Source organism: Oryza glaberrima, chromosome 1 (assembly GCF_000147395.1).
Source record: "Oryza glaberrima chromosome 1, OglaRS2, whole genome shotgun sequence".
NCBI lineage: Eukaryota > Viridiplantae > Streptophyta > Magnoliopsida > Poales > Poaceae > Oryza > Oryza glaberrima.
In genome coordinates this window covers 37,552,789-37,578,858 of record NC_068326.1, presented here as the reverse complement: position 1 = coordinate 37,578,858, position 26,070 = coordinate 37,552,789, and the positions used below count along the sequence as shown (strand labels likewise).

Sequence of the window (26,070 nt, the reverse complement as noted above, 5' to 3'; positions counted from 1 at the left end):
GTGGTGAGTGGATGCGGGTGAAGATGTGTACCTGCAAGTTCCCTGTTTAATATAGAATAAATATATAATATGAATATATAACAATTAAGGTTTATTTCATGAATTACCAATGTATTGCTTACAATAATGTTATTTTTACTTGGTTCCTACTATGATTCTTTAATAATGTATAAGTAAATGATCAACAATAACCGTATTTTCTTTAATTCTATGTATCAACGTCCCTTGCACGTGCACGCTCACTAGTGGTGTAAAAGATGATAAAAATTACTTGATGTTTAGTTCATGATTTGAATCTGGGTTGTCAGGTTTAAAAGAAAACAAACTACACGAGCTACACCTACTTTACTACTTGATGTTTTTCAATAGAGGTGGGGCGCTGGGCTTTGCAAAACCTATATAGTATACTACTATATGTTTAAAGTATTTTTCTACGATCGATCAGAAAACATGTGGTTATACGAAATTAGTTATCTTGATCTAAAAACCTTTACTCAGAGAAAAAATAAAATATGTTTTTCATCTCCAACTTGTTGGCTTGATTAGTTTCTTCTCTAAACAAAACATGTATGTAAAATTAGTTTCCCAAACCACATAGAAATTGTTATGTTGATTATATTGACTAAGATATTTGATCCACATAGCACATAAGTAGTAGATTCAAGATACTATAGACCCACATGTCAGAAATGGATTCTTATCTCCCAAGTGGATGTTCACTTGTTTCTTTCATGTCAACTAAATGGTTATAAAAATATTTAAAAATTCTAACAAGATAGATTAATATATAATATATCACTCTACAGACATGCAAGTTTAATTTTGACTTCTAAAAGTTGTAACAAAAATAATAAATTTGTTGTTTTTATTATGACTTGTAGAAATTAAATTTGAACATGCATACTTGTTGAGTGATATACTACATATTAATTTATAAGAAATGAGTGACCATCCACCCGAGTGTTTAGAGCCCCCCCAAACACATGTTATAAAAGGTGGATCTGGGAGATTGCGTACTATGGGGGTGGCCGTGGACGTGTAATTTACTAATTTCCTCTTTTAGCTCTTCTCTCAATTATATGTCGTCCCGTCTTACAGTGTGACTTATACACTATTACATTGGTCAAAAACATATCAAATGAATGCAAGGATGAGTCTTGTCAAGTTTCAAGAGTTGAATAGTTTCACCAATAGATTTAAGAGATGAAAATTAAGTTTCTTTTCCTTTGTCCCTTGTTCTCAGTTATTTGCTCTAACTTATGATGTTTCTTTCTTCAAATTGGTTCTTTAGTTAGTAATATAGGTTTGATGAAACAACCTAGCATCCTGGCTGAGTTCTATACTATACTTTTCAACTTTCCCTCTCCCTCTCTTATTTTCCACACACACGCTACCCAAACTAATGAGTTCTCTATTAAATTTTCTATAAAAAAAACTTGCTTTAAAATATCACATTAATATATTTTAAAAAATTAATAATTAATTAATCATATGTTAATTTATTGTTCCGTGTTGCATGCCGGGAAGTCAGGTTTCCCAACCTCCCTCAAAAGAACACAACCAACAAATCTGCTAAGCAATTGTCACATAAATTGTGTGAAGAGTGGAAATTGAGCTGTCATTTAGCGAATGCAATTTTTATCTATTACATTACAGCTATGTAATTACTGTACTTCATTGGATGGTACACGCTAGCTAGTCCCTGTTCCTTTTACGTTCTTGTATTAGAATCAATCTTTTTTTTGTCGCAGAAAGGTATTATAATTAGTCCAGCCACCAACTAAAAAGAAGAATCCCAGCTCAATCTCGTATAAAAAAACAGAATAAACACAGGATTTTATCTCTAAGATAAACAGAGACAGAATTGTAATTAAGCGCGAAACTGAATACCACCTGTTAATTTCACGCGCAATGCAAATCGAAACCATCGCGTACGTACAGCTAAGGGACAGTATACTATCAACCATCCTATATACTCTCGCCTGCGTCCTTAACCACCTTCTTCTTCTCCTCCTCCTCCTCCTCCGCCTCTCGCCGGAGCGCGCCGCCGCCGCGTCGCGTTCTCGAAATCTTCGAGAGCTTGTACGGTAGCATCGATTCCATCATGGTGCCACCAGGCAATGGCAACGGCGCCGCCGCCGCCGCCGCCGCCGCCGCCGGCAACGACGTCATCCTCGAGCTCAGCACTCCCGGCGACGACTGGAGCCACGAGCTGCAGGGCGATGACGTCGAAGCGAACGGCGGCGGCAACGGCGACGCGCCTCCGCGCCGGACGTTCAGCTTCGGCCAGGCCTACAAGACGCGGCACCGTCAGCCTCAGGTACTAACATAACATGTGTTCTTGGCTTGATCAATCTACTTCAAACAAGGAGATGAAGAAATTAAACAGAATTCAATGGAATTTCGTTGGTTGTGTGCATCTGCAAGGTGTTCACGGTGTGGCAGACGCTGATGCTGGGGTACCAGTCGCTGGGCATCGTGTACGGCGACCTCGGGACGTCGCCGCTGTACGTGTTCCCGTCCGTCGTCCTCCCTGACGCCGACGCCACCGACTTCCTCGGCATCCTCAGCCTCATCATCTGGACCCTCACCCTCATGAGCCTCGTCAAGTACGCCCTCATCGTCCTCAAAGCCGACGACCATGGCGAAGGTTTGTAAATATATACATATATATATCACCATTACTGAACCTCTGATGATGATGATGATGATCTTGTTGATTACCATCTTTAACAATTAATTTCATTGCACTATATCAATCTTGACAGAGGCATGTGTGTTTCAACCAAATAGTTTGTGTTCAATTCTCTATTTGACACCAAGTTCCTTTTTGACCGTCTTTTTCTTTTTTTTTAACATAATTCGTTTGACATGACGATGTTGTTTGTCAAAAGGTGGTACATTTGCACTGTATTCGCTGCTGCGTCAGCACGTGAATTTCAAGGGGAACATACCGGTGCCGCTCACACGGTTGGAGTCCGATGTCCATCTCAAGTTCCACAGCAAGAGGAGAAGCCGGCCGTCACGGCTGCAGCTGTTCTTGGAGAACAGCCCAAAGGCGCAACTGGCGATCACCATCATCGTGCTGATCGGAACCTGCATGCTCATCGGCGATGGTGCCCTCACTCCAGCCATCTCAGGTAAACAAGTTTCCAATCAACCAGTTATTTTTAGCTCTGAACAACTGCATACTTTCCGATAATCCTCCTGCTAGCAAAATCGGTCGCTCCCCCAAACCCCACACGCGTGCACGTGCCTCCCCTGGACCCACCACATGTCCACATACTCCATTGCAACAAATCACCTATATATTTTGGAAACCCTCTATTAGGGGAATTCGTTTCATTTTTTGTTCCACCAAAAATATTTCACCTAGTGTATTTATAATATTTCAATATGTATGGATCAAATATTGCAGCGAACTGAAACATTCTTTCACTATTTGCTAAAACATTGTTTTTATATAAGGTGAAACAACGCCCAATTTAAATGATTGAAACATTTTCGATCTAGTTAGTAAAATAATTCCGATATACTTGGTGGAACAACGTGCAACATTTAAAAATAATTTAATAATAAGCTAAAAAAATTCGTCAGAATATATCCATGTGTGGTCTTGTTTTAAAGATTTAATTGCAACGAATTTAATGATGCAATTAGATCATAATTTGGATAAATAATTTAAGAGAAAAGCTAGTTTAAATTAGTTTTGCATGCATACATGCTTGCTGATGTTAGCATGACGTGGGTGTCCAATTTTTTTATCCCAGATAAGACGCCTGACGTGTAGTTGCCTGCCATACTTTCTCTGAAGAACATTGAACAATTTTCATTCAGTTCAGATAACCTGTGTTGTGTTTTGTTTTGGATTTCTCCAGTTCTTTCGGCGGTCCAGGGAATCCAGTCAAGATCGTCGCATATCAAGCAGAGTAAAAACTCATCTGTCTCCTTTCAGCTCGATGCTGTACTATCAATCTGTTGGCTTCATTTCTCCCTGGCCATCTTTCATGGCAAATTGGTTAACTGTCGCTGTATCTCTTCCTTGATTTTCAGAGCACGTCGTGGTGCTGAGCGCGGTGATCCTGGTGCTCCTTTTCCTCGTCCAGCGATTCGGCACCAGCAGGGTCAGCTTCACCTTCTCCCCAATCATGCTGCTGTGGTTTGCTTCGATTGCAGGGATCGGTGTTTACAACATTGTGATGCACTACCCACCTGTTCTGAAAGCCGTCTCGCCTCACTACATATATTACTACTTCGCGAAGAACAAACGGGTTGGGTGGGAGCAACTCGGCGCGGTTATTCTCTGCATAACAGGTGAAGATTTTTGTTAACTTTTACAGTGATCAGATAATTAGTTTTAGGTTTACTTCCTTGAAAAAAAATAAAAGAAAATATTTTTGAAAATAATCTTTTGGTTATTTTCTTTAAGTATTGCAGATTTATGACTGAACTTATGGTTGTGACCACGTACAATTCAGGTGCTGAAGCTATGTTTGCTGATATGGGACACTTCAACAAGTCATCAATTCAGGTAAAATGGTCCTGCAAACTCCAACCTACTTGCTATGGTTTAATGTTTGAATCTGATAACTTCTAAACACATGTTTGATCATTCGTCTTATCTAAAAAAAACGTAATTATCATTTATTTTATGGCAATTTTTTTATCATTAAAGCTATCTTAAGCACGACTTATATTTTTCATATCGGTACAAAATTTTAATATAAGATGGATTTTTCAAAGTTAACGGCATCAAGCATTAGAAACGTTACAATCAAGATACTTTTTCAAAGTTAACAGCGTCAAGCATTAGAAAGTTACAATCAAGATACTGTACCATATAACACCCAAAGGCATCAACAACTTGTTGTTTCTGTTTCTGATCTTTCAAATTAATTTCATGAAATAGGTGGCATTCTCAACGGCGGTGTTCCCATCCCTGATCCTGGCGTACTCAGGCCAGGCGGCATACCTGATCAAGAACCCGGGTGACCTGAGCACGGCGTTCTACAGCAGCGTCCCGGCGCCGCTGTTCTGGCCGATGTTCGTCGTCTCCACTTTGGCCGCCATTGTTGCCAGCCAGTCGCTCATCTCTGCAAGCTACTCCATCATCAGGCAGTCCATCGCCCTGGGCTGCTTCCCAAGAACCACGGTGAAGCACACCTCCGACAAGTACGAGGGACAGGTTTACTGCCCGGAGATCAACTACGTTTTGATGGTCGTGTGTGTTCTCATCACCGTTGGATTCCAGGGTGGGCCCGAGATCGGCCGCGCTTTCGGTAAATAAATAAATTACTCCCTTCGGTTACAAATACTTAAAAGCATTTCAACACATGATTTTTTTATAAAAAAATAATAATCTTGCAATATCGCATACTACATTTATCCTAAAATATACTTCGCCCATTTCACAATGTAAGACTTTCTAGCATTGCCCACATTCATATGGATACTAATGAATTTAGATTTAGATATAAATGTGAACAATACTAGAAAGTCTTACATTATGAAATGGAGGAAGTAATAACTTTTAGCTATAAATCTAGACAACAATTATCCGGATTAATAGCTAAAAATATTTATATTTTGGGACAGAGAAATCATCACTTTTTCCTTTTCGAACTAAGTATTTATGAAAATATTATTGATTAAAGTTTGTAAATTTTGACCAAATCTTATTGTAAACATCGCAGAATTGAACTTTTTTTTTGAAATTACTATTGCATTACACAAAAATTAAAATTTGGATAATTACGTAATTTGCAAGACGTGAAAACTAAATGGAACATTTGGTGTAATTAGGAGAATAATGAACTTATTATTGGGTTTTGGGCTTTCAATTTGCACGACAGGTGTTGCAGTGATCTGGGTGATGCTGCTGACGACGACGCTGATGACGGTGGTGATGGTGGTGATCTGGGAGGTGAACGGCGCGCTCGCCGGCGGCTTCTTCGTCTTCTACCTCGCGATCGAGGGCACGTACATGACGTCGCTGATGACCAAGGTGCCGCAGGGCGGGTGGGTGCCGTTCGCCATCACCGTCGCCTTCCTCTCCGTCACGCTCTCCTGGACGTACGGCCGCAAGAAGAAGCGCGAGTACGAGGCGCGCCACGCCGTCGGCGACGGCGAGTTCGCCGGCATCGTGTCCCGGAGCGCCCGCGTCCCCGGGATGTGCCTCTTCTGCACCGACCTCATGGACGGCGTCCCGCCCATCGTCCGCCACTACGCCGCCAACACGGGCTCCCTCCGCGAGCTCCTCCTGTTCGTCACGTTCCGGACGCTGCCGGTGAGGACGGTGCTCGCCGGCGAGCGGTTCCTCGTGGCGAGGGAGGGGGCGCGCGCCGGCGTGTACCGGTGCATCGCCCAGTACGGGTACATGGACGAGCAGGACATGGTTGGGGACGACTTCGTCCGCGCCGCCGTCGCCGCGCTGGTCGAGGTGGCGGCGGCGGCGGCGGAGGCCGACTCCGGCGAGGAGGAGGCGGAGATGATCGGGCGGGCTCCGGCGAGCGGCGTCAGCTACGTGATCGGGAGGACGGTGCTGAGGATGCGGAGGAGGGCGCGCAACTGGCCGAAGCGATTCGTCATCAACGAGCTCTACAGGTTCTTGCAGAAGAACTTTAGGTCCAACGTCTCCACGCTCAAGCTCGACCATGCCAAGACCTTGCAGGTCGGGATGATTTATGAGATCTGAGACAAATAAATAAATAATGCATCTGATGATGGATATTAATCCAACTAGCTAGCTAAGTCTGTGTTTTGTTTTGTTTTGGTTTGGATTGGTCTGTGACAGTATATATACTAGCTTATATTTTTCTATTTGGCAGATTGGTTGTTGGATATACGAGTATTACTTAGTGTTTTATATTGGTTGAGTACAAATAAAAAGCTGTAGAAAAAAAATAAACGAAGCAACTAATTACGAGTAAAACTTTTATGCTTCCTTTGATCATAAATATTTAACGTAGTTAATTTTGATCATGAAGTTTGACCGTCTGTTTTATTAAAAATTGAGTGAATTTTACTTTAGGCCACCTTTTATTGTTGATGTTTCGCTTTGGGTCACCCTTCAACCAATCTTTTAATTTTGAACCGGGTAATTTTACCATTGTGTTACTTTGACCACTATCAGCTCTTTTATTTATCTACATCTAATTTGTTATAGGTCAAAGAAACAGTCTACATACAGTTAAAGAGGTTTATTGACAAATAGAAATTAGCGTACTCGAGGTCATTCATATGCTTGAGAAGAGACTCAGGGTGATCTAAAGTAATAAAACAAAGGTAAGATTACTTAGTACAAAGTGAAACATTAGTTAAATGGTGGTTTAAAGTGAAACATCAGTATTAAAAGATGGCCTAAAGTGAAATTTACTATTAAAAATCGAGTAAATTTCACATTGCACCATATATTTTTTTCATAATGGGTAAGGGCCAAACCAACCTTTTCACTTAACACCATCTTTGTACTAGTTGGCACTTTGGACTAGGGTTGAGCACATCGAAGTTGTCAGAGAAAAGCTAGTTCAAATCATCATTTTTAGTTCCATACTATTAAGATAAATATCTTTAGAAAGAAATAGCAAATCACAAAATAACTTTTTTCAACAAATCACACTAAAATAATGATGTGAACATGTTTAAAAGTGGCACAAAATGATCTATACATAGGGACAAATGAATAAAAATAAAATAGAAAATAATTAATTACCACTCACACTGAAAAGAAGGAAGAAAACATAAAATGTTTTGTCTTTTATAATTATCCATGTGTAAATCATATAAAGTTTTAATTTTAACATTCCCTTGCTTTGCTCACCCCTAGTCCAAACTGAAAACTTATGTAAAGATATATGGTGTTAAGTGAAAATATTGATTTAACTCTAGTCCATTATGAAATATTGGTCAAAATATGTGGCCCAATGCGAAATTTACTCTTAAAAATTTAGCAAGTTAATTCTTAAGCCCCCTATAGCGCACCAAACAGAAGATTCAAGATATATGGATCATGAAAGGATCAATTGAGCTTCCTACACTCTTTAATGTAAGAAAAATCTCGAAACATTGACCTGTACCTGTGAAACCTCAAGGGATGGGATGGGATGGGGTTTGGCCAGGTTGCCATGCCTGTGAGACATCAGTGGCTCAGAGCTCCATTTTTTGGGCAGTGGGTGGCTGTCTCCTGACAGAAAGCCAATACCCTGAAAGTCATTGAACTCCCGTTATCAAATACTCCTACACCTCATCCGGCCATTCTAGTGGTGCATCATGTTGTACACTTTCCTTGAAGGTAACTGAGAGGATTTCCGAGACGAGAGTAATCTGTTCACCCAAATTTGGCATCTAAGAGTAAAATAAGGAATATTACCAAAGTTTGGAAGTCTACCGGTTTTCCTCTGATTGGGCCGGTTTGACCGCCGTGTATAGGCCGGTCAGACCGCCGACAGTAGGCCGGTCAGACCGGCAGAGTCCGAGTCCGGGTCTGTTTTTGTCGGACCTCGGGTTTCCTTGCTCGGGAAGATAGGTTTCGGGTTTCCTATGGATTCTATCCCGAATTGGACGTGGATGAGGGCCTGTAAAGGGTAAGACCAACCCCTATTTAAGGGACATGGCCGGTTCAATTGTAATCTCAATCATCTATCAGTCAATTGAATCGTTCTTTTCATATTGCTTTTAATTTTTTCTTAGTTTGTCCATGTTTGTTGATTTGCGCCGTAAATCGTCCGTCGCCGCTACGAGAGTGCGATATCTCTTTTTAGGTTTGTCCTGGAAACCTTCCATTTTGCCACGAGACAGGTAGTTATATAGAATCGGCTCCGCTAGATGGTTTAGTTATCAAAACCCATCTTGATTTAGCTTTTGCTAGATTGAGGTGGTTGGCGACTCTAGGATCACCGCAAGGCGTTCAGGTGCTGCGATCGTGTGTCACACCCCAATCTGGCACCGCCGTACAACGGCACCTGACAGGAGCGTGTCGTAGGAAAACGGCGTGAACCGCATCCTACGAAACCGCGATCTCAGTACCAGTCCCAGGACATAGCGCTGGTACCCACGGTGACAAACATGAATCATTGCAAATCCTTATAATTAATAGAGGACTTATTTACCTTAACTTAGGTTGCAGCTCAGACAGCCCAAGAATGCAATCGACGACACGGACGAGGCAAACACCACCAACAGCAACAGCAGCAGATCCAACCAACGGACTAACACCCAACGCCATAGGCAACGGCAGGGAACTAGGACGAAACCCTAATCTTTACTTCACTTCAACTTCATCTTCGGAGCTGGCAGAACTATATTTATATAGAGAGAAAGGGTGAGTACTTACGTACTCAGCAAGCCAGGGGAACTTAGGTGGTTAATGCAAGCTTCAAGGGAAGGCTGTTATTTTGCAAACAGTTTTGTTTTCAAGTTTTCAACAATCTAAGTGTGTGCTTTCCACAACTAGAGTGAGACAAGTCTTAGCTCGGTCGGGAGGTGAGAAGTAACAAATTTATTTATCAAGATTTGCATAACTCCCAGAGTTGGCTTCAAATCTGGTTTTCCCAAACCAAACCAATTTTTCAAAATTCCCGATAATAGTGGTCCCCAAACGACCAATCACTTCCAGGGACTCCCGGTCCCGCTGTCCCCCGGACAGCTAAATGCTTCCCAAGCATTAGGTTTCCCAAACCTTAACACCTTTTCATAAAACAGGGTAAAACAAAAACTACGCTAAGGAATCACCTCACATCCGCCCATGACCGTGACCACGGCTGTTCGAACAGTTTAATAACCTCTGAAGAGGGGGTACACTTTACCTACATGACGTTACTAACCTGGGTCACCCAGCCCGTGCAGAACAGCCACGTCTGGCGACTTTGAGGCTTTCATGACAAGGCATTTCCAAAGTCGACACAGGGTTGCCATATGCCAACGAGAGGGGTCCCAGACCAACAACAGGTTAGGTCCCAGACCATACTGTGCCAGGAAGCCCGAGGGTTCTCCCCGACACCACCCCGTTGAATCCACATGTCTCTTGGCATCATGGTTCCCCTGATTAGCTAATTACTCAGCCAGGGGCGTCCCATTATACCCATGTGGTCGCACTGTTATATGCTCGGATGTAATTCCGAAGGAATCGGTCCTTAAATGCGACCGTACAAGTATTCCACCCAGGAATGCCCTTGTGTCGCGAGTTTCATTTTTAAAACTCATTTTCTTTCACAAGGCACTGACCCAGGCGTCGGGTTTTCCAAAGCTTTTGTAAACCAAGTTTTACCCAAGAAGTTACTCAAATTTTAAGTTTGAAGGCGACCGTCGATACTCGCACAGAGTGCACGAATTATCGAGGCGCAACTAGATGGTTACAAGGGAACATAATATAACAATTAACAATAGAAGGATCAGATGCAACAAGTTAGGTAGGCCCACCGGTCTGCCTTGCAGACGGGGCAAACAGATTAAGTGCAATCCTATCAATGCATAATATTTTGCAAGCAATATAATTAAGTTCAAATATAGGCTCAATATGTTCAAAGGTGGCTTGCCTTGCTCAGGGTCTTCACGAAGCTTCACAAATCTTCGAGAATTCCACTTGAAGAAAAATATCCGGTAACCGCAACTAGGCGCAAACAATCAAAAACATAAAAAAAAGACCAAATAAAATATCCTATTTAGGCTAATTAATAGTGCCATTAGATAGATCACAATTTAATGGAATTACTGGAAGTGGAACGGAGGCAATCGGACGAACGGATCGAGGGATATGAATTTTGGAAGTTTAAATGGATTTTTCTGGACAAGGAGATGATTTGTCAGAATTTTCTGGAATACGGGAAATGGTTTATGGAATTTATAGAAATAATATTCTCAAGAATATTATTGACATCCACTGACATGCGGGCTTGAGGGGACGAATTATTGGAATCTCTGGATTAAGAGGATGGGTTTATGGAATTTGGAATATAGGAAATGATTTATTGAATTTCTAGAAAAGAGAAATATGTGTGGAGTATTGGAAAAGACATTCTCAAGAATATCTTTGACTCATTGACACGTGGGGCCAGCAAACGGTGGGGAGGATAGATGGACTTTTGTGTAAGAGAAGTGATTTGGTGGAGGGAGGAAACATAGACTTCGGTTCATGGGTGGCTGCAAGGAAATGGCCCATGGCCTGGCGGGAGAGAGAGAGAGGAGATGGGCCGGCTGGTAGGCCGAGCCCACGAGCGGGAGGGGGAGGAGGCGGCTGACCGAGTCAAGCGGGGCCGGGTGGCTGAGGTGGCGGCCACGTGGTCGCCACGCTGGCAGGAGATAGGGGGAGAGGAGGAGCGCGTCCGGAGATCGGACGGCTCACGGCGGCGCAACGGCGCCGGCGAGCGGCGGCGAGCTAGAGGGAGGGGACAGCGCTGGAGGCAAAAGGAGGAGAAGGTGAACTTATTCCATGGCTCGGATTAGGGCGCCGGGGTCGGAGGGGGGCCGGCGACGGCGTCCGGCGGCGGCGGCGGGAGCAGCACGGCGTGGGCGCAGAGGCTGAGCTAGCGACTGCGGCGACACTTCTGGGAGGTCCGAGGGGTCACGAGGATGGTGGCGGCGGCGGGAATCAAAGAGAGGAGGAAGGCCAACGGCGGTGCGCGACCGTGCGCACGACAGCGGCGGAAAGGACGGCACGGCGCAGGAGCAAAAGAGGAGGCCGACGGGCGGAGCGACGATTTTGGGGTGGCTTAAGGGGACTCAAGGAGGGTGGCGGCGCGAGGTACGGCGAGAGGAGAGAGAGGCCGACGGCGGCGAAAAACAGAACCACGGCGAGGCGAGCAGCTAGAAGATGTAGGGGAAGGATTTAGGCTCGGGGCTCACCGGCAAGAGGAAATGACGTCGGCGGCGATTTTGTGGTGGGAGAGGGAAGGCCGACGGGGGAGTGCGGCCGGGATTTCCGAAGGCGGCGGCGAATCGGGACCGGCGCGACATCCGGAAATACGGGGACAGGGCAGGGCGGCACGGACGGGTTTATTGCAAGGTGGCGACGACCGTCGTTCGGCCAAGGAAGGAGAAGGACGCGGCGAGGATGGAACGACTTGACGGCGAGATGCCTCCGGACATGGAGCTTGATGCGGCGGCCAGGAGTTCCCATGGCGGCAGAGCTTCACCGCTTGGGGGAAACGAAGCAAGGGAGGAGGAAGCACGGGGATGGGTTTTATAGAGGGGGTGTGGGAGCGTCAAGGTCGGTTCGGGGGAGCATGCGAGCTGGCGCTCGGCCGGCGTTCACGGGCGACGTCGGTGTTTTCGTGGGCGGCACGAAACGGCGGATGGCGCGGATGCGTTGGGCGGTGGAGGCGGTGGATCGTGCGGTGGGAATCGAACCGCGAGCACGGGCTGGCGCGGCTCGGCGTGGTCAAGGTGGGGCATGGCGAGCTGGCGCGCGGCGTCAGGGGCGCTCGCTGCCATGGCGCTAGATGCCAAGCGGTGGAGGCAAGGTGTCGGTTCGGGAGAGAAAAAAGGGAAAAAGGAGGGAGAAAAGGGGAGCTTGCTCCATGCCGCTTCGGGAAAAAGGTGAAGGAGGAAGAGGGGGCGAGACCGAGCGCTGGCTCTCGCCCTTGGACGCATGCGCGCAGAGCAGCGGGGCCGGGCGGCAGCGCGGGCACGGGCGGCGTCGGGGTTGACGCGCGCGGGAAACCGACGGGCGAAATCAAACGGCGGCGGCGGAAATCGGCGCCGGGGAGAGAAGGAGTTCGACGAGAGAGAGAGAGGGAGGAAGGAGACGAGAGAGGCGCTGCTTCTCTCGCTCGACGCGTGCAGCGCACGTGCGTGCGGGGAGGAGGAGGAGCGGCCGAGAGGAGACGATGGGCCGGAAAAGGGATAAACGGCCCAACGACTAAGAGGGAGGTGAAATAGACTTTTTTGAGGGAATTTCTTCAAGGAATTTGAGGAGCATTTGACATTGGATTTGAATTCAAATTGGATATTTGAACTCAACAAAATATGGAGAAGCCAAGGAGGGGATTAAAAGAGCGAATTCGATACTTTCGGAAATGGGAAGGAATTTCGATGAGGTGTGATTTTCGATGTCGATGGGTGGTTGAAGTTCAAAGCGAGAATTGATATTTTAGGGATATATTTGTATTTGGCAGCTCAAGGATTATTTGAGAGGGAATCAAAAGGAGAAATCAATGTTCGGGGTGAAACAAAGGAGGTGGCGGTAGAATGCGATAGATAAAGCGAGGGAGACGAGGAGATGGGGACGCTTGGATGTTAGAGCTAGCTCAAGGAGGGAATTTGATCGGAGAGTTTTTAGGGTTGGAGTCTGGTTTTGGATTCTGGAATTAGGCGATATCTGTGGTTAGGGTTTCTGGAGTGAAATCCGAATAGAAGGATTCGAACTTCGAGATTATTTTGGAACGGAAATTTTGAGGAGGTGATCTTTGATATCAGGGTATTGAGACAAGAGAGGGATTTTAAATTGAGATCTATGACACAACTTAGACTCGACACTCAAAGAACTAAATTTTCGCAATTAGGATTTTTGTAAATTAGCTTTTTAACGCCACGAGAAAAGCGGAGCGTTACATCGTGCTTGTCAACTTGTCACAAAAAGTTGCCAACACGATTTTTGGCGACTCCGCTGGGGAAATCTGCTCAAAGGCATCTCAACTTCGATATCGCCATGACAAAGCCTCCATTAACCAAGCGGAGGTGGAGCCATCCAATGTTATACCAATCACATTGGAGGAGCTTGATAGGGAAGCACGCAAAGCTATGGATGAACATCTCAAGGCGTATACCCAAGAGCTATTGATGAAGACGTGCACTAGGACCCGTCAAGGCGTGGTTCTCAAGCCGGGATCGTTGCATAGCCCTAATTTTGATGTGGTAAGTACTGACGAGGTATCAACTTCTATCAAAAAACAAATAGCAAGTACAGTAGATTCATCCTTTGTTACTTTAAATAATAAATTAGATGCATCTATTGAATCTCGTTTTGATGATAATGTAAGAAATAAATTCGGTTCTATTTTAGCCGATTTTATATCCAAAGATAAAGCCTCTATCAGTACTAGCAAGCCTCATGTAGATCAAATATATAGTAAAACCGATGGAGCAAATATGCAAACAACCGGCGAGGGATGGACGGCGCACACGGCCGGTCCGACCGGGCCAGATGGCCAGTCAGACCACGACTGTGCCGTCGGTCGGACCGGCCATATGGCCGGTCAGACCGGGTATTATCCCGGTGGTTAGATCGGATCCCAAACCGGTCTGACCGCGCCTCTGGATGCCGGTCAGACCGGGCCCTGGACCGGTCAGACCGGTGCAATTATTCTTGTACAGGGGTAGATCCGATGACAAATAACGGGCTTCTATACCATCTTAGAGCACATGATCCCCCTGTATCTACTGTTAGTCCTCAAGTTCCCCACATATCCCTAATGTTTACAATGATCCTAATAGGGGATATCCTCCCGATACTAGATATGGCCAATATAATTATATTGTGCCGCAACCACAACCTATTAGGCCACCAATTCCACCACCAAACCAACATGGGTCTGGAAATATGGAGGAATTGATTAGTGGTATTATTAGGGATAAATTCAGGATTGAAGCTAGGAATTGTGCTAGGGTTTACCTCTTTACACCGACCAAATTGAAAAACGGTCGTCCCATCTCTTCTTTTTGCCTTTTTCTGTAGAGGCAGTGGATAGGGCCAACGGCAAACATCCAGGCAAGCCACTAGCAGAGACACAACGACGGCAAGATGCCGAGGTCAGAGGTGGAGCGACGGTGTGACAACAAGCAACATCGACACCAGCATTCGTTGGTCATTAGGCCGTAACCGACGTTCGGCAATTCATAGCTCCATGCTATGTGCCGGCGGTGGCGGACAGCTATCGGTGGCGGGTGCTAACAGCTGCTTCGACCCTCGTCTCGGCCGCGTGCGGTAGCGAGAGAGGCATGCCGTACGTGCGTACCAGTTGCAAGGGGATGCGGGCGTGAGCTCCTCGACGTCGCTCTGGGCGGCGGCCGTCGATTGCGGGTGCGGGTGGTCTTGAAGGACCGTCGAGTCGACGTTTCGGATGGCAGATCGATAGGGTAAAGCTACTAAGGCATTTTCGACATGGCCAGTAGCGGTGCGTATAGGCATCGAACGGATAACGACCACAGTTAACTGCTTGCTGGCGGCTTTGCTTCACCCACGTACAGGCGGCGAAGGATTGCAAGCGGCTTCGGCAAGTCTAATGACGCCCTCTAGCGCAGTCACATGCACGCGGACGCGGTGGTTGTGTTCAGGTGGCGAGATAAGCCATTGGCTTCATGCACAACAGCTCAACGATTTCGTGCAGAACTTTCAGCGGCTATTTAATTTCTTGCCGATGGCATAATCCATAGACCTCATAGACAATGATAAGCAAACATGTTGTCACATGTGTTATTTAAATTACGCGGTGCATGCGCATACGTGCGCTGAGTCTCGCCGTAGATGACGCATGCAAAGCGTCAATGGTCGTGGTACCGGTCTTTGTGGCCGGCAACAAACAAGAGAAGAGCCAGCACAACGGCCGGACTAATACATTTATTCATGCGAGAAATTGAAAACAACGATAGATATGATCTTAGCTTGTTAATCTAGCTAGTGCTAAGTATCGGAATAGATTAAATCGATAACTTATCTTGTTTGGCCCATGTAAAGTTAGCCGGTCCGCATATGCAATTGCATAGCGAGATTGCTAGGTCCCCCCTCCCCTCCCTCCACGTGGTTTTTTTTGGTACCGCATTACTTTCCTATTTTAGTAAATTTATACACATCAAGTTTACACATCTAAAGTTTAGAGATCCAAAGTTTATAAGTCAAAAGTTTATTTATCCGATTCAAATTTAAATTTGAATTCAAATATTTTTTATATATAATATTTCTATACATCTAAAGTTTATACACCTAAAGTTTATAGACACAAAGTTTATAAGTCAAAAGTTTACATACCCGTTTCAAATTTGAATTTGAATTCAAATATTAGTTTATAGACCCAAAGTTTATAAGTGAAAAGTTTACATACCCGTTTCGAATTTGAATTTGAATTCAAATATTAGTTTATGGACCCAAAGTTTATAAGTCAAAAGTTTACATACCCGTTCAAATTTGAATTTAAATTCAAATATTAGTTTATAGACCCAAAGTTTATAAGCCAAAAGTTTACATATCCGTTTCAAATTTAAATTTGAATTCAAATATTTTTTATATATAGTATTTCTATACATAAATTTTTTCAACTTTATTTTTTTCTTTTATTTTTTGTGGTGTACTGTAGTAGGAAGAGAAGGAGGGGAGGAGGAAGAGAAGGAGGGGAGGAGGAAGGGGGAGAAAGCGTATACGGGGGAGGGGAGTGCGGGTGATTGCTCCTCGCGCATTAGCAACACCTATTGCATAGCGTATACCAGTTCAAAAGGGGTAGTCCAGGTGAAAGTACACCAAAGGTCCCTCAACTTGTCATCGAGTTACAAAATCGTCCCCCAACCACAAAACAGGTATATGACATCCCTCAATTTACAAAAACCGTTTACTTTAGATCATTCGGTGGTTTTGACCCGGTTTTGTCCTACGTGGCGGCTGAGTCAGCGTGAGACCCATGTGGGCCCCACATGTCAGGATGCCACGTCAGCACCTTCCCTCTTCCTCCTCCTCTCCCTTCCTCCTCCTCCTCTCTCTCTCACTCTCCTCTTCTCTTCTCTAGCAAGCCGGCGGCGCTGCTGGGGAGGAGGCCGCTGGGGCGAGACGGGAAAGGAGGCGGCGGTGGCTGCGACGCGGGAGAAAGCGAGGGCGGCAGCCGATCGCGAATGGCGTTGTGCCGCCACCGGCGGCGAAGCGGCCCCGCAACGTTGGACGACGAGAGGAACGGCGAAGCAGGCAAGCGACGACGGAGTGGGCTGACGGCGCGCAGGCAGGCGAAGCGGAGCAACGGCGGGCGGAGTGGCGACGCGCGCGAAGCCGGCAGGGTGGCGGCGGGCGGAGTGGGGCGATGGCGCAGGCGGGCGAAGCGGGGCGACGATGGGCGGAGTGGCGACACGCCCAAAGCCGGCGGAGCGTCGGTGCAGGCGGGCGGAGCGGCGGCGCGCGCAAAGCCGGCGGGGCGGATTGGGTGGCAGTGGGCGGAGCGACGGCGCTCGAAGCCGAAGGGGCGGAGCAGCGTGGCAGCGGGCAGAGAGGCAGCAATCCGCCGTCGGCGCCGATCCCCACAGCGGAGGCGCGCGTCTCCTTCTCCCACGTTGTCGTCGTCGCCGCCGCCACGTGGCCAGTCGCTGACCGCCGCTGTCATTCATACAAGCGTTTTATACGTGTGTGAACATTAGATAGAGAGGATTGGGACGATGGGCAGTGGGTCGCCGTGCGCGTCGTGCAAGCTGCTGCGGCGGCGGTGCACCAAGGACTGCATCTTCGCGTCCTTCTTCCCCGCCGATGACCCCCACAAGTTCGCCATCGTCCACAAGGTCTTCGGCGCCAGCAATGTTAGCAAGATGCTCCAGGTATATTAAATCAAACTTCTTCTTACCCAACATACATATATATATGTCCATTGGCATTGCATGGCCTATGCACGAACACGTATAAGGTCGTTATCAATGGCGGTGCCCGCGCCACCGTGCATGCATGCTTGCGTCTGATGCATGTTTCCAATGCAGGAGCTGCCGGCGCAACAGCAAGGCGACGCGGTGAGCAGCCTGGTGTACGAGGCAAACGACCGGATGCGGGATCCAGTCTATGGTTGCGTCGGGCCGGGGCCATCTCCTTCCTGCAGAACCAGGTGTCACAGCTGCAGATGCAGCTCGCCATCGCACAGGGCGAGATCCTCTGCATCCAGATGCAGCACCGCGATGGCAACGGGAACGAGGAGAATGTGAGAGAGGAGGAAGAGAGAGAAGAGGGAAAAGAGAGAAGGTGCTGACGTGGACCCTGACATGTGGGGCCCATATGGGGACCTATGCTGACTTAGCTGCCACGTGTCAAAATCACCGAATGATCTAAAGTGAACCGTTTTGTAAGTTGAGGGATGTAATATATCTGGTTTTGTGGTTGGGGGACGATTTTGTATCTTGATGACAGGTTGAGGGACCTTGGGTGTACTTTTTCCAATTTGGCCAACGAGGACCCCCCTGGCGCTCGCGACGGCCCAAACAAAAGAAAAAGCCCATTGAGCTAGGGTTAGGGAGAGGCGCTGCCAGCCACACAGCCGCACGACCACACGCGCCTTAGCGCCGGCGCGCCGCCTCCCCGGCTCCCGTCTCCCCTCGCGCCTCCTGACTCAGTCTCCGCCTCGGCACCGCCTCCTCGCCTCCCCTCCCTAGCTCTGCTCCCCCAGTCCTGTTGGTTGTCGCCCAGCGCCGGCGACCGTAGCCATCGGCCGGCTGCCTGGGCGCTTGGGACCGGCCCGGCGACCGCCTCCCTGGAAAGGGAAGACAGGGAGGAGTCGAGGCGACACCGCCATTCTGCCGGCGCCGGGTGCCCTCGGCTCCTCCCCATTCGCCACCTCTCCCTCTTCTTGACGACCGTCGACCGAGACCGAGACCGACGAGCTCCCTAGCTCCCTCTCTAGCACTCCTGCTGCCAAGCAAAGTGCAAAGGTCGGTAGTCATTTCTTGTTGGCTTGTTTCCCTATGTAGTAGTGAGTAGTAGTGCTAGTGGAAATTTGTTGTTTATCTCTTTAATTTGTAGTGCAAATTGCAGTGAGACATGAAAGATCTCCACGGTTTTGTCTAGACCAAACAAATGACGATCATTAGCCAAGAGCTGAACAATAGGTTTAATGAGGTTAATATGAAATTGGTTGTTTGCATGCCAGCACTGAATCCATTAAATTCATTTGCCTCTTATGATGCACAAGTCTTAACCTCGCCAAGTATTATCCAAAAAATTTTCAGCCTTGGATTTGATTAGACTTGAATTGCAACTTGGGACTTTTATTGATGATATGAGAAAAGATGAAAGGTTCAAAGGCCTAGAAACTCTTGCTGAGCTCTCTTTTAAGCTTGTGGCCAATCTATTGTAAGATATTTGAATGATTTATCTTCTAACTTTCATAACTTCAAACTTAAATGTTGGTTTTAAGCTAGTTGTGATGTTGTGAGATATATTGCTACATTTCAATTATATTTTTACTATTTTTGAAATATTTAACTTGAATTTGTAACATTGTGATAATTTGGGGCGTCAAGTAGGACCACCCGACGATTTGTTCCTGGAGCTGCCACTGGCCGCCGCAGCCGCCACTCCAGCCGTTGCCACCAGTAGCCGGGGATAGTCCTGGTGGGCTTGGGACTACCCCCGATTTTGGCCCAGGGACCCCCACCCCCAAATATTTAGGCATCCGATCAAGCCCAAGAAGAACCAGCAAAAACGAACAGCGGGCAGAAACCCTAGGGCTAGCCGACTGGGAGACACCGCGACGCGGTTCTTCGCACGCGTGAGAGAGCACCCGTGACGTAGCCATTCTTCCCCTCTATCCACTCCCCGTCTCCTCGCTTCATCATGCCGTCGCTGCCATTTCTCGCCTCGCCACGCTGCTGCCGCCGCAGCGGTTTCTCTTCTCGCCGTGTCGCTGTCGAGACACCGCTGCTCTCTACCTGGATCGATTCGCAGTGTGTAGAGCTGTACAGGTGGGCTGTGGGCAGGTGGTGCCACGGCGTAGGCAAGTGCTCCTCCCTGCCCAACTCGTGTCCCCTTATGGTGTCGACACTGTCTGCCGACGCCGGGAGCCTGGGTCCTCTAGCACCCTGGCCCTAGTTGATATCTCTGCCTTCCTACTAGTCCATTTTCAAATCTTGTGCTTAGGTGAGGTAAATCAGCGATTTGTAATCAGTGAATGTGAATATGTGATTTGTGAATCAGTGAAAAGTGAATGTGAATATCAGAACGTGCTGCTGATTTGCTGGGTTGTAGTTTGTACATTGGATTTGTAAAACATGAAGTGCACACAAAGTTCAAGAGATATCATTTTTTTTTTGTGAAAGACGCACCAATTGATAATGTCATTGTGAAGGTTTAACATGAGAACAAAATTAGTTATAAGGCTAGGTTTACACTTAGATGTAAGATTTCTTTTAAAACAAGGATTGGCATTTTTTGGGTATGATGAAAGTGATAAATCTAACAAATAGAGGGAATTTCCTTCAGCTTTTGAAATGGCTTGTAGAAAATAATTAGTAAGTTGATCAGGTGATTTTAAAATGGCTTAGTCACATATATTGAGCAATATAGGTGAGGAAGACATAATAAAAACTTTCATGGCTAAGAACAAGCGTAGATTAAGGTAGCAACATGTAATTTTCTATCTATGTCTAATATCTTTTTTACTTTAAATATCTATATCGTAGTATTCGCATATTTTGAACTTGCTAGTTAAGTTAGCCAATTATTATGTTAAATGGCATTATTTTTTTTTATTGTATCGCATTTTCACTAATTTCTACATGAATATGGGATTTACAGTGTTAGAAAATTCTTAAATGTGATGTGAACTTCTGAAGTAGGACTACCCAAAGAAAATTTCTTGGCTACGCCACTGGTTGCCACCTCCCCTCGCCACCTGTGCCTCGCTTGGCTGGTCCGTGTAGTGGGTTTCCTTCCATAGTCGGCTCTGAAGGAGTTTTGAGGGAGGGAGGCGCAGGCATGGGCGAGGAAGAAGACTCCGACTGGCTCCGCGCGTTCCAGGTAACCCATCTCTTCTCCACCTCCCGTGCCATGTGATGTGGTGATGTGCCCTAGCTAAATCCTAGTAGGTCTTCGTGGAAATAAGGTTCATCCTGCCAGGCGGTTTCAATTTACCCATTTTTGCTCCTCAGATTTAAGTTGAGAATTGAACTGAATTTTTAGTGGGCATGCTAATAAGTTTGATCTATGTCATTTCACAGAATGGCATTCCGTGCTGCTTCTAGGCTTTGTGTTAAATATGCTTTGTGATGTTCGTGAGAATTTCGTGCTCTTGATAATCCTTCACACAACTCGATGCCAATTTTCGGTATTCAGAAAACGTTGTTTGTACATGTGTTAAACAACTTGTTTACTTGGTCTATGCCAATGGTTTTGTCAAACGGTCCCCGCTATGGTATCGTCAATTCCTAGTTTAAACACAAAGATTGAACGTCTTAATTTTGGTGCCGATGTCTAATAGGCTCCAATGTGAGCTAGCAAACATGTTCTGTATCTAGTACTTGTTACACTTTTTGTTCTCGGTACAACTTCACTAGCTTTCCAAGATTGTGACTTGTTATTGGTGATAATGTCACGAATTTTATTTTGCTTAATTTTTTGTAGCCACCAACTACATCGACGGTGATGCTTTCTTCTGACTCCTATGATTCTCCTGAAAACAGTCCTACAAGGACTACACCATCTGGAGAAGAACAAAAGGGGGAAAACAAGGCTAGTTCAGACCATGTAGGGGATGTAGATGTTGCTGCACCAAATAAGGGCAAAAAAGCAACACCTACTAGGAGGAAAACCCCTACTAGTCAAGAAGGTATAATTAGTTTACTTTTGTACTCCGTCCATCCCAAGATATAACAACTTCTAGCCTTCATAATTTTGCCCTAAAATATAACTTCTTCTCCACATACATTCTCTTCTTAGCCAATCACAACCTTCCACCATTCGAATTCCTTTCCTACCTCCTCTTCTCAACTAATCACAACATTCCTCTATTTAACTCCACCATCTTTCTTAATACCTGTGTTCAACCCTAAAGCTCCTTATATTTTGGGACGGAGGTAGTAATATTTATTATTTTGTTATGACAAACTTCCAAACTAGTGTCTCCTTTTCATTCACTTTCTGATCTATTTTCTCTTCATGGTTGCCTATAGATGCTTTTGGCAAAGATGAGAAACCAACCATGGAATCAAATCAAGATAAGCCTGCAAAACGCTCGGTAACTATTATAATTCGTATTTTATTCTTAATTGTTTAATCCCTGTTCATGGTATCTCGCCATCCGGTTTCTAATTAGTTATGCTGCTGATATGTGGTATGCCCATGTAAAAAGAACAATTTAAAAGATCTATAGATAGATTACAAGCTATCCAAGTTCGTCAATGAGGTTCAGCAGATTCCCTTTTTTTTTCTCAAGATGCTTTGTTTCTGATGTCAATAGTACCTCTTAAATCTTATCTTACAACTGTTCTACATTATTTGTTATTGATCGTCAGATAATGCATCTGTTATATTTAATACTGATTTCATTGTACATATTACTTAGTTGCAAACATCATGTCCACTCTGTTGTCAATTTCTATGCCTAATTTTTTTTGTACAGACTCCAAAGAAGTTAAACTCCCATCTAGTTCTAATGCTTCAAAGGTTACTGGACCAAAAGCTGGTCCAGATCAAATAGATGGTAAGGCTTAAGAAAAGGGTTGCCTTTTAGTGAAAAGTCAGTTTGTGAATTCTTAGTTTCAATGATTGATAATTATAGTCATGGTCATTCATAGATACCTTGGAACATCGAGAAGAGGGAGTTGCTGAGGTAGACATGCAGGATAAACTTACAGAGCACTCTGTAAGATGCCTTAACTTCCTTCTATTTTTAATATATTTTTTCCTCCACACTACGGTTCCAGAACTTTGAGATCATTGACCCAAAAGAGGAGCAAAGAAAACAAAATTAGAGCCCACATCTTAGTATCTTACTGGGAATATCCCAACATGTGTCACTTTTGATACTGCATTATATTGAACTAGTGAAAGTTGGGTAAATCCTTTTAAGAATGTGTAGGAAAATATGAAAATAAATATCATTTTGTAAATATTTATCAAGCTCCAACCGGTTAGTTATTTCCTTGATTACCATAATTTTTGTGGAGCATGATGGCGTGTCTTGTTATTCCTTGAACTAGTTACGTCAATATGTCTGAGATATCTTATGGACTGTCTGAGATATCTTATGGACTGTAAGTTCTTCTGCGTTCCAGGTCTCCCAGAGGTTGCCATTAATCATTCCTGATAAAGTTCAGCGTTCAAAGGTATGATAATTCTAACTGGCATTATCAATTAGAGACCATTCTTCTCATAAAAGGGTCAGTGCGTCAAATCAAAAGTCCGGAATGCAATGAGCCACTCTGCTATCATCCCCCTTTCCCATATTTTCTTCATGGAAAAATATCAGTCGACTTAACATTGGTGGAAAGAATATGAATTGTACAATCAATAGAAATACCGCAATGACAGAGCCATAAATGAGAAGTGGTTGGGGACCCTTTTAGTGCACCAGGAGTTAGAAGGAGTATAGGCTACATTAAAGAGCCATAGATCCTTGACAATCCACCAAAAATGTGTTATATGTGCTAAAATGCAGTAACATCAACATCTTGACCTCTGCAAGTATCATCTACCTGGAAGACTGGGAATCATGACTGACCCAATGATAGTTTCCCTAAGTTTATAAATTATAATCCTTGTTCTGTTTATTTCTAGGCATTGATTGAATGCGATGGTGACTCGATAGACTTAAGTGGAGATGTTGGAGCTGTTGGGAGGATAGTAATTTCAAACAGTCCTAACGGAAATCAGGATTTGTTATTGGACCTAAAAGGTACCAACAAGTCGATTTCTTTAGTATCATTTATGTATTATGTACTTTGGTTTCTGACTAGGCAGGGTATTTTTACCAACAAGGGATTTGAAATTAATGTCCGTGTTATCTTACTACATGCAAACTATTCAAAATACTTTACCCATCTTATTATTATTTTTACTTATATACTCACAGGAACAATATACAATTCAACAATTGTTCCATCCAGGACATTTTGCGTTGTAAGTTACATTCAAACTTAATGTACAGTTGTGCATTTGCCTTGTTTGTTAGTGTTGATCTTAAATCCTTGATGGACTCTCTCTTTTTCTCAGGTCAGTGTAGGACAAACAGAAGCGAAGGTTGTCAATCATAACATAAATCTCTTATGAGTATTTGACTTCTCCATAATTTTTAGTTTAGTCTGTTCTACTTTCTATCATGTAGCGTGCTATTTTTGCTACTAAATCCGATTGAAATATATTATTCTGAGGGATGCAGCTGCTTACCTTATTCAACCATTTTTTTTCCCTTTTGCAGATAGAATCTATTATGAATGATTTTATTCAATTGGAACCCCAATCCAATTTATTTGAAGCAGAGACTATGATGGAAGGTTAGCATTCTTCTAGGTGGTTAGTTAGAAATCTTCAGCCCATATATCCTACTGTTTCTAACCTATAAATCTGAGCAGCAAACTGCGCGCCAATAAAAGCAGCACATCTTATCTTTCTTTAATGGAGCTATTAAGCAATGCATTGTCATTTGACAGTAGTCAGGAACAGTCATTCTGCATGAAGTGATGACTAATGTCCCTATCATTTGATATGATGATTAACATCTGCTGCAATGGTTATTTTCTAATACTCGAGGCATGTCATTTGTATAGGTACCCTTGATGGATTCACATTTGATTCTGACGAGGAGGGTGACAAGCTTCCTGAGCCGCATGCTTCTCAAAACGATCAAAATAATGAAGATGGAGATCAACCTAAGGCAAAAACCAAAAGAAAAGCTGAGAAACCGGCGGTATGTTCTCTCCTACCCTTTTAATGATCCTATATGCTTCTTTTCAGTTTCTTTTCCATTACCATTACGCCATCTCAGAATTAAAAACGGATGATGGCACATGTTACTACAAACTGCATGAATACCTCATTCTTGAACTCCTGAAAACGACCATATATAAGTTTGAAACCCAATTGTGGATAGCTATTCTGGAGGTTTTACTTATGTACTGAAGCACTTTGCCTGTTTTGTATCATGAAATTAAGGAACCATGTTACAAACTTTGCGACATATTATAGTTCCTCGTGACAAAGTTCGCTTATTCTTGTGAAATGTAGGGGAAGGGACAGAAGAAGGCGAAGGTTGCAGGAAAGGCCACTAAGCAGGGTACAAGGAAAACCCAAACTACGAAGAGAACAAAGAAGGCGAAGAAATAGACTCGAAACCGGGACAGCTGCCAGTAAAGACTAGAGAATCCAACTCCAAACGGATCAGACTTGAGAAATTCCAATATGTTGTATGATCTGGGTTGTCAGTGTAGCATCATGTGCTTCTTTTTGGCGTAGAATGAAAGTAGAAAGGATACACATGATTGCAAAATCCATTTTTATGTCTATGAACTCTCTGTCTATCCTCATTTGTATGTTGTATAACTATCAGATAGCCATATTTGAAAAAAAATCTGGATATCAAACGCTTGCCATTCATCTTTAAAATGATTCGAGCTATTTCACATGTGCAAATGGAAGCTCACTGGCAGCAAGAACATTCTGACCACCGTTGTTACTCCGTATTATACGTTTTGCTGTTCTGTTTTGGCAAGAAGTCACATCTAGTCTTACGGTTAAGGTTCATTGTTTTTGGCCCTGTTTAGTCCCAAAACAAAAACTTTGCATACATCATATCGAATGTTTTGACATATGCATGGAATATTAAATATAGATAAAAATACCAATTACACAGTTTGCGTGTAATTTGTGAGACGAATCTTTTAAGCCTAATCACACCATGATTTGACAATGTGGTGCTACAGTAAATATTTACTAGTGATGGATTAATTAGGCTTAATAAATTCGTCTCGCAGTTTTTCAGGCAGAATCTGTAATTTGTTTTGTTACTAATAATTTGTCTGTGCTAACGCTACGGTAGTATCTCTACTATTATAAAAGTTGAAGATGTTTCCGCCAGAAATTTGGTACGTAATCTGTGTTTGAATCGGTTTTAAATTTATGTTTTGTTTTTAATTTTATGTTTCTATTAAATCCTTTACAATAATCCATAAGAATCGGTTTTACTTCGAAAAGATCATAGTAACTGAAATTCCTGCCTGACTTGAGATAAAGCTGGACGACAAATCGAGCTCGTGTTTGAAGGCCTCATTATTTGGCTTATGCTTATTCCTATAAGCCAAATTTTAAATTTTAAAACTTAGTGATTCAGGTAAGCACATGAATAAACAAAACAATGGGTTGTAATTATTTATCCACCAACACGGCTCTACCCGTGTTGCAATGGGCATCTTTTCTAG

General features: G+C 44.4%; 3 protein-coding genes and 1 long non-coding RNA gene across 5 annotated transcripts; 3 read left to right on the top strand and 1 right to left on the bottom strand.

Moving 5' to 3' along the window:
* Positions 1–1,987: 1,987 nt before the first annotated feature.
* Positions 1,988–8,053, top strand: LOC127763964 (potassium transporter 6). Its single transcript, XM_052288772.1, has 8 exons — positions 1,988–2,320; positions 2,428–2,650; positions 2,895–3,140; positions 3,879–3,929; positions 4,054–4,314; positions 4,479–4,531; positions 4,910–5,279; positions 5,853–8,053. The coding sequence occupies exons 1-8, from the start codon at positions 2,105–2,107 to the stop codon at positions 6,692–6,694; spliced, it is 2,262 nt and encodes a 753-aa protein (XP_052144732.1). The 5' UTR covers positions 1,988–2,104; the 3' UTR covers positions 6,695–8,053.
* Positions 6,515–12,114, bottom strand: LOC127763975 (uncharacterized). 2 transcript variants are annotated; one of them, XR_008015784.1, is made up of 3 exons: positions 11,839–12,114; positions 8,076–8,201; positions 6,515–6,663 (listed from the first exon to the last, which is right to left on the bottom strand). It is a non-coding gene; the product is annotated as an uncharacterized LOC127763975 (long non-coding RNA). The 2 variants fall into 2 exon arrangements; XR_008015785.1 differs by having other exon boundaries at positions 6,563–6,690.
* A 5,223-nt stretch (positions 12,115–17,337) lies between these two features.
* Positions 17,338–18,697, top strand: LOC127759940 (LOB domain-containing protein 12-like). Its single transcript, XM_052284156.1, is given in 4 exon segments — positions 17,338–17,496; positions 17,653–17,745; positions 17,748–17,867; positions 18,683–18,697. Coding segments are annotated over 4 exon segments (384 nt in total). The 5' UTR covers positions 17,338–17,340.
* Positions 18,201–25,236, top strand: LOC127756085 (DNA-binding protein BIN4-like). Its single transcript, XM_052281574.1, has 13 exons — positions 18,201–18,591; positions 20,494–20,677; positions 21,281–21,485; positions 21,829–21,902; positions 22,280–22,358; positions 22,453–22,520; positions 22,933–22,983; positions 23,435–23,552; positions 23,730–23,776; positions 23,870–23,896; positions 24,075–24,150; positions 24,424–24,563; positions 24,881–25,236. Exons 2-13 carry the CDS (start codon positions 20,636–20,638, stop codon positions 24,977–24,979), a joined length of 1,026 nt encoding a protein of 341 aa, XP_052137534.1. The 5' UTR covers positions 18,201–18,591; positions 20,494–20,635; the 3' UTR covers positions 24,980–25,236.
* The last annotated feature ends 834 nt before the right edge of the window (positions 25,237–26,070 follow it).

What these genes read in the sequence shown, in the direction of transcription:
- LOC127763964 (XM_052288772.1), top strand. Translation starts at nt 2,105, where the DNA reads ATGGTGCCACCAGGCAATGGCAACGGCGCCGCCGCCGCCGCCGCCGCC. An exon ending in CGCGGCACCGTCAGCCTCAG is followed by an intron (nt 2,321 to 2,427) that starts GTACTAACATAA and finishes TGCATCTGCAAG; the next exon opens with GTGTTCACGGTGTGGCAGAC. An exon ending in AGCCGACGACCATGGCGAAG is followed by an intron (nt 2,651 to 2,894) that starts GTTTGTAAATAT and finishes GTTTGTCAAAAG; the next exon opens with GTGGTACATTTGCACTGTAT.
- LOC127756085 (XM_052281574.1), top strand. Translation starts at nt 20,636, where the DNA reads ATGGGCGAGGAAGAAGACTCCGACTGGCTCCGCGCGTTCCAG. An exon ending in AACCCCTACTAGTCAAGAAG is followed by an intron (nt 21,486 to 21,828) that starts GTATAATTAGTT and finishes GGTTGCCTATAG; the next exon opens with ATGCTTTTGGCAAAGATGAG. An exon ending in ATAAAGTTCAGCGTTCAAAG is followed by an intron (nt 22,984 to 23,434) that starts GTATGATAATTC and finishes GTTTATTTCTAG; the next exon opens with GCATTGATTGAATGCGATGG.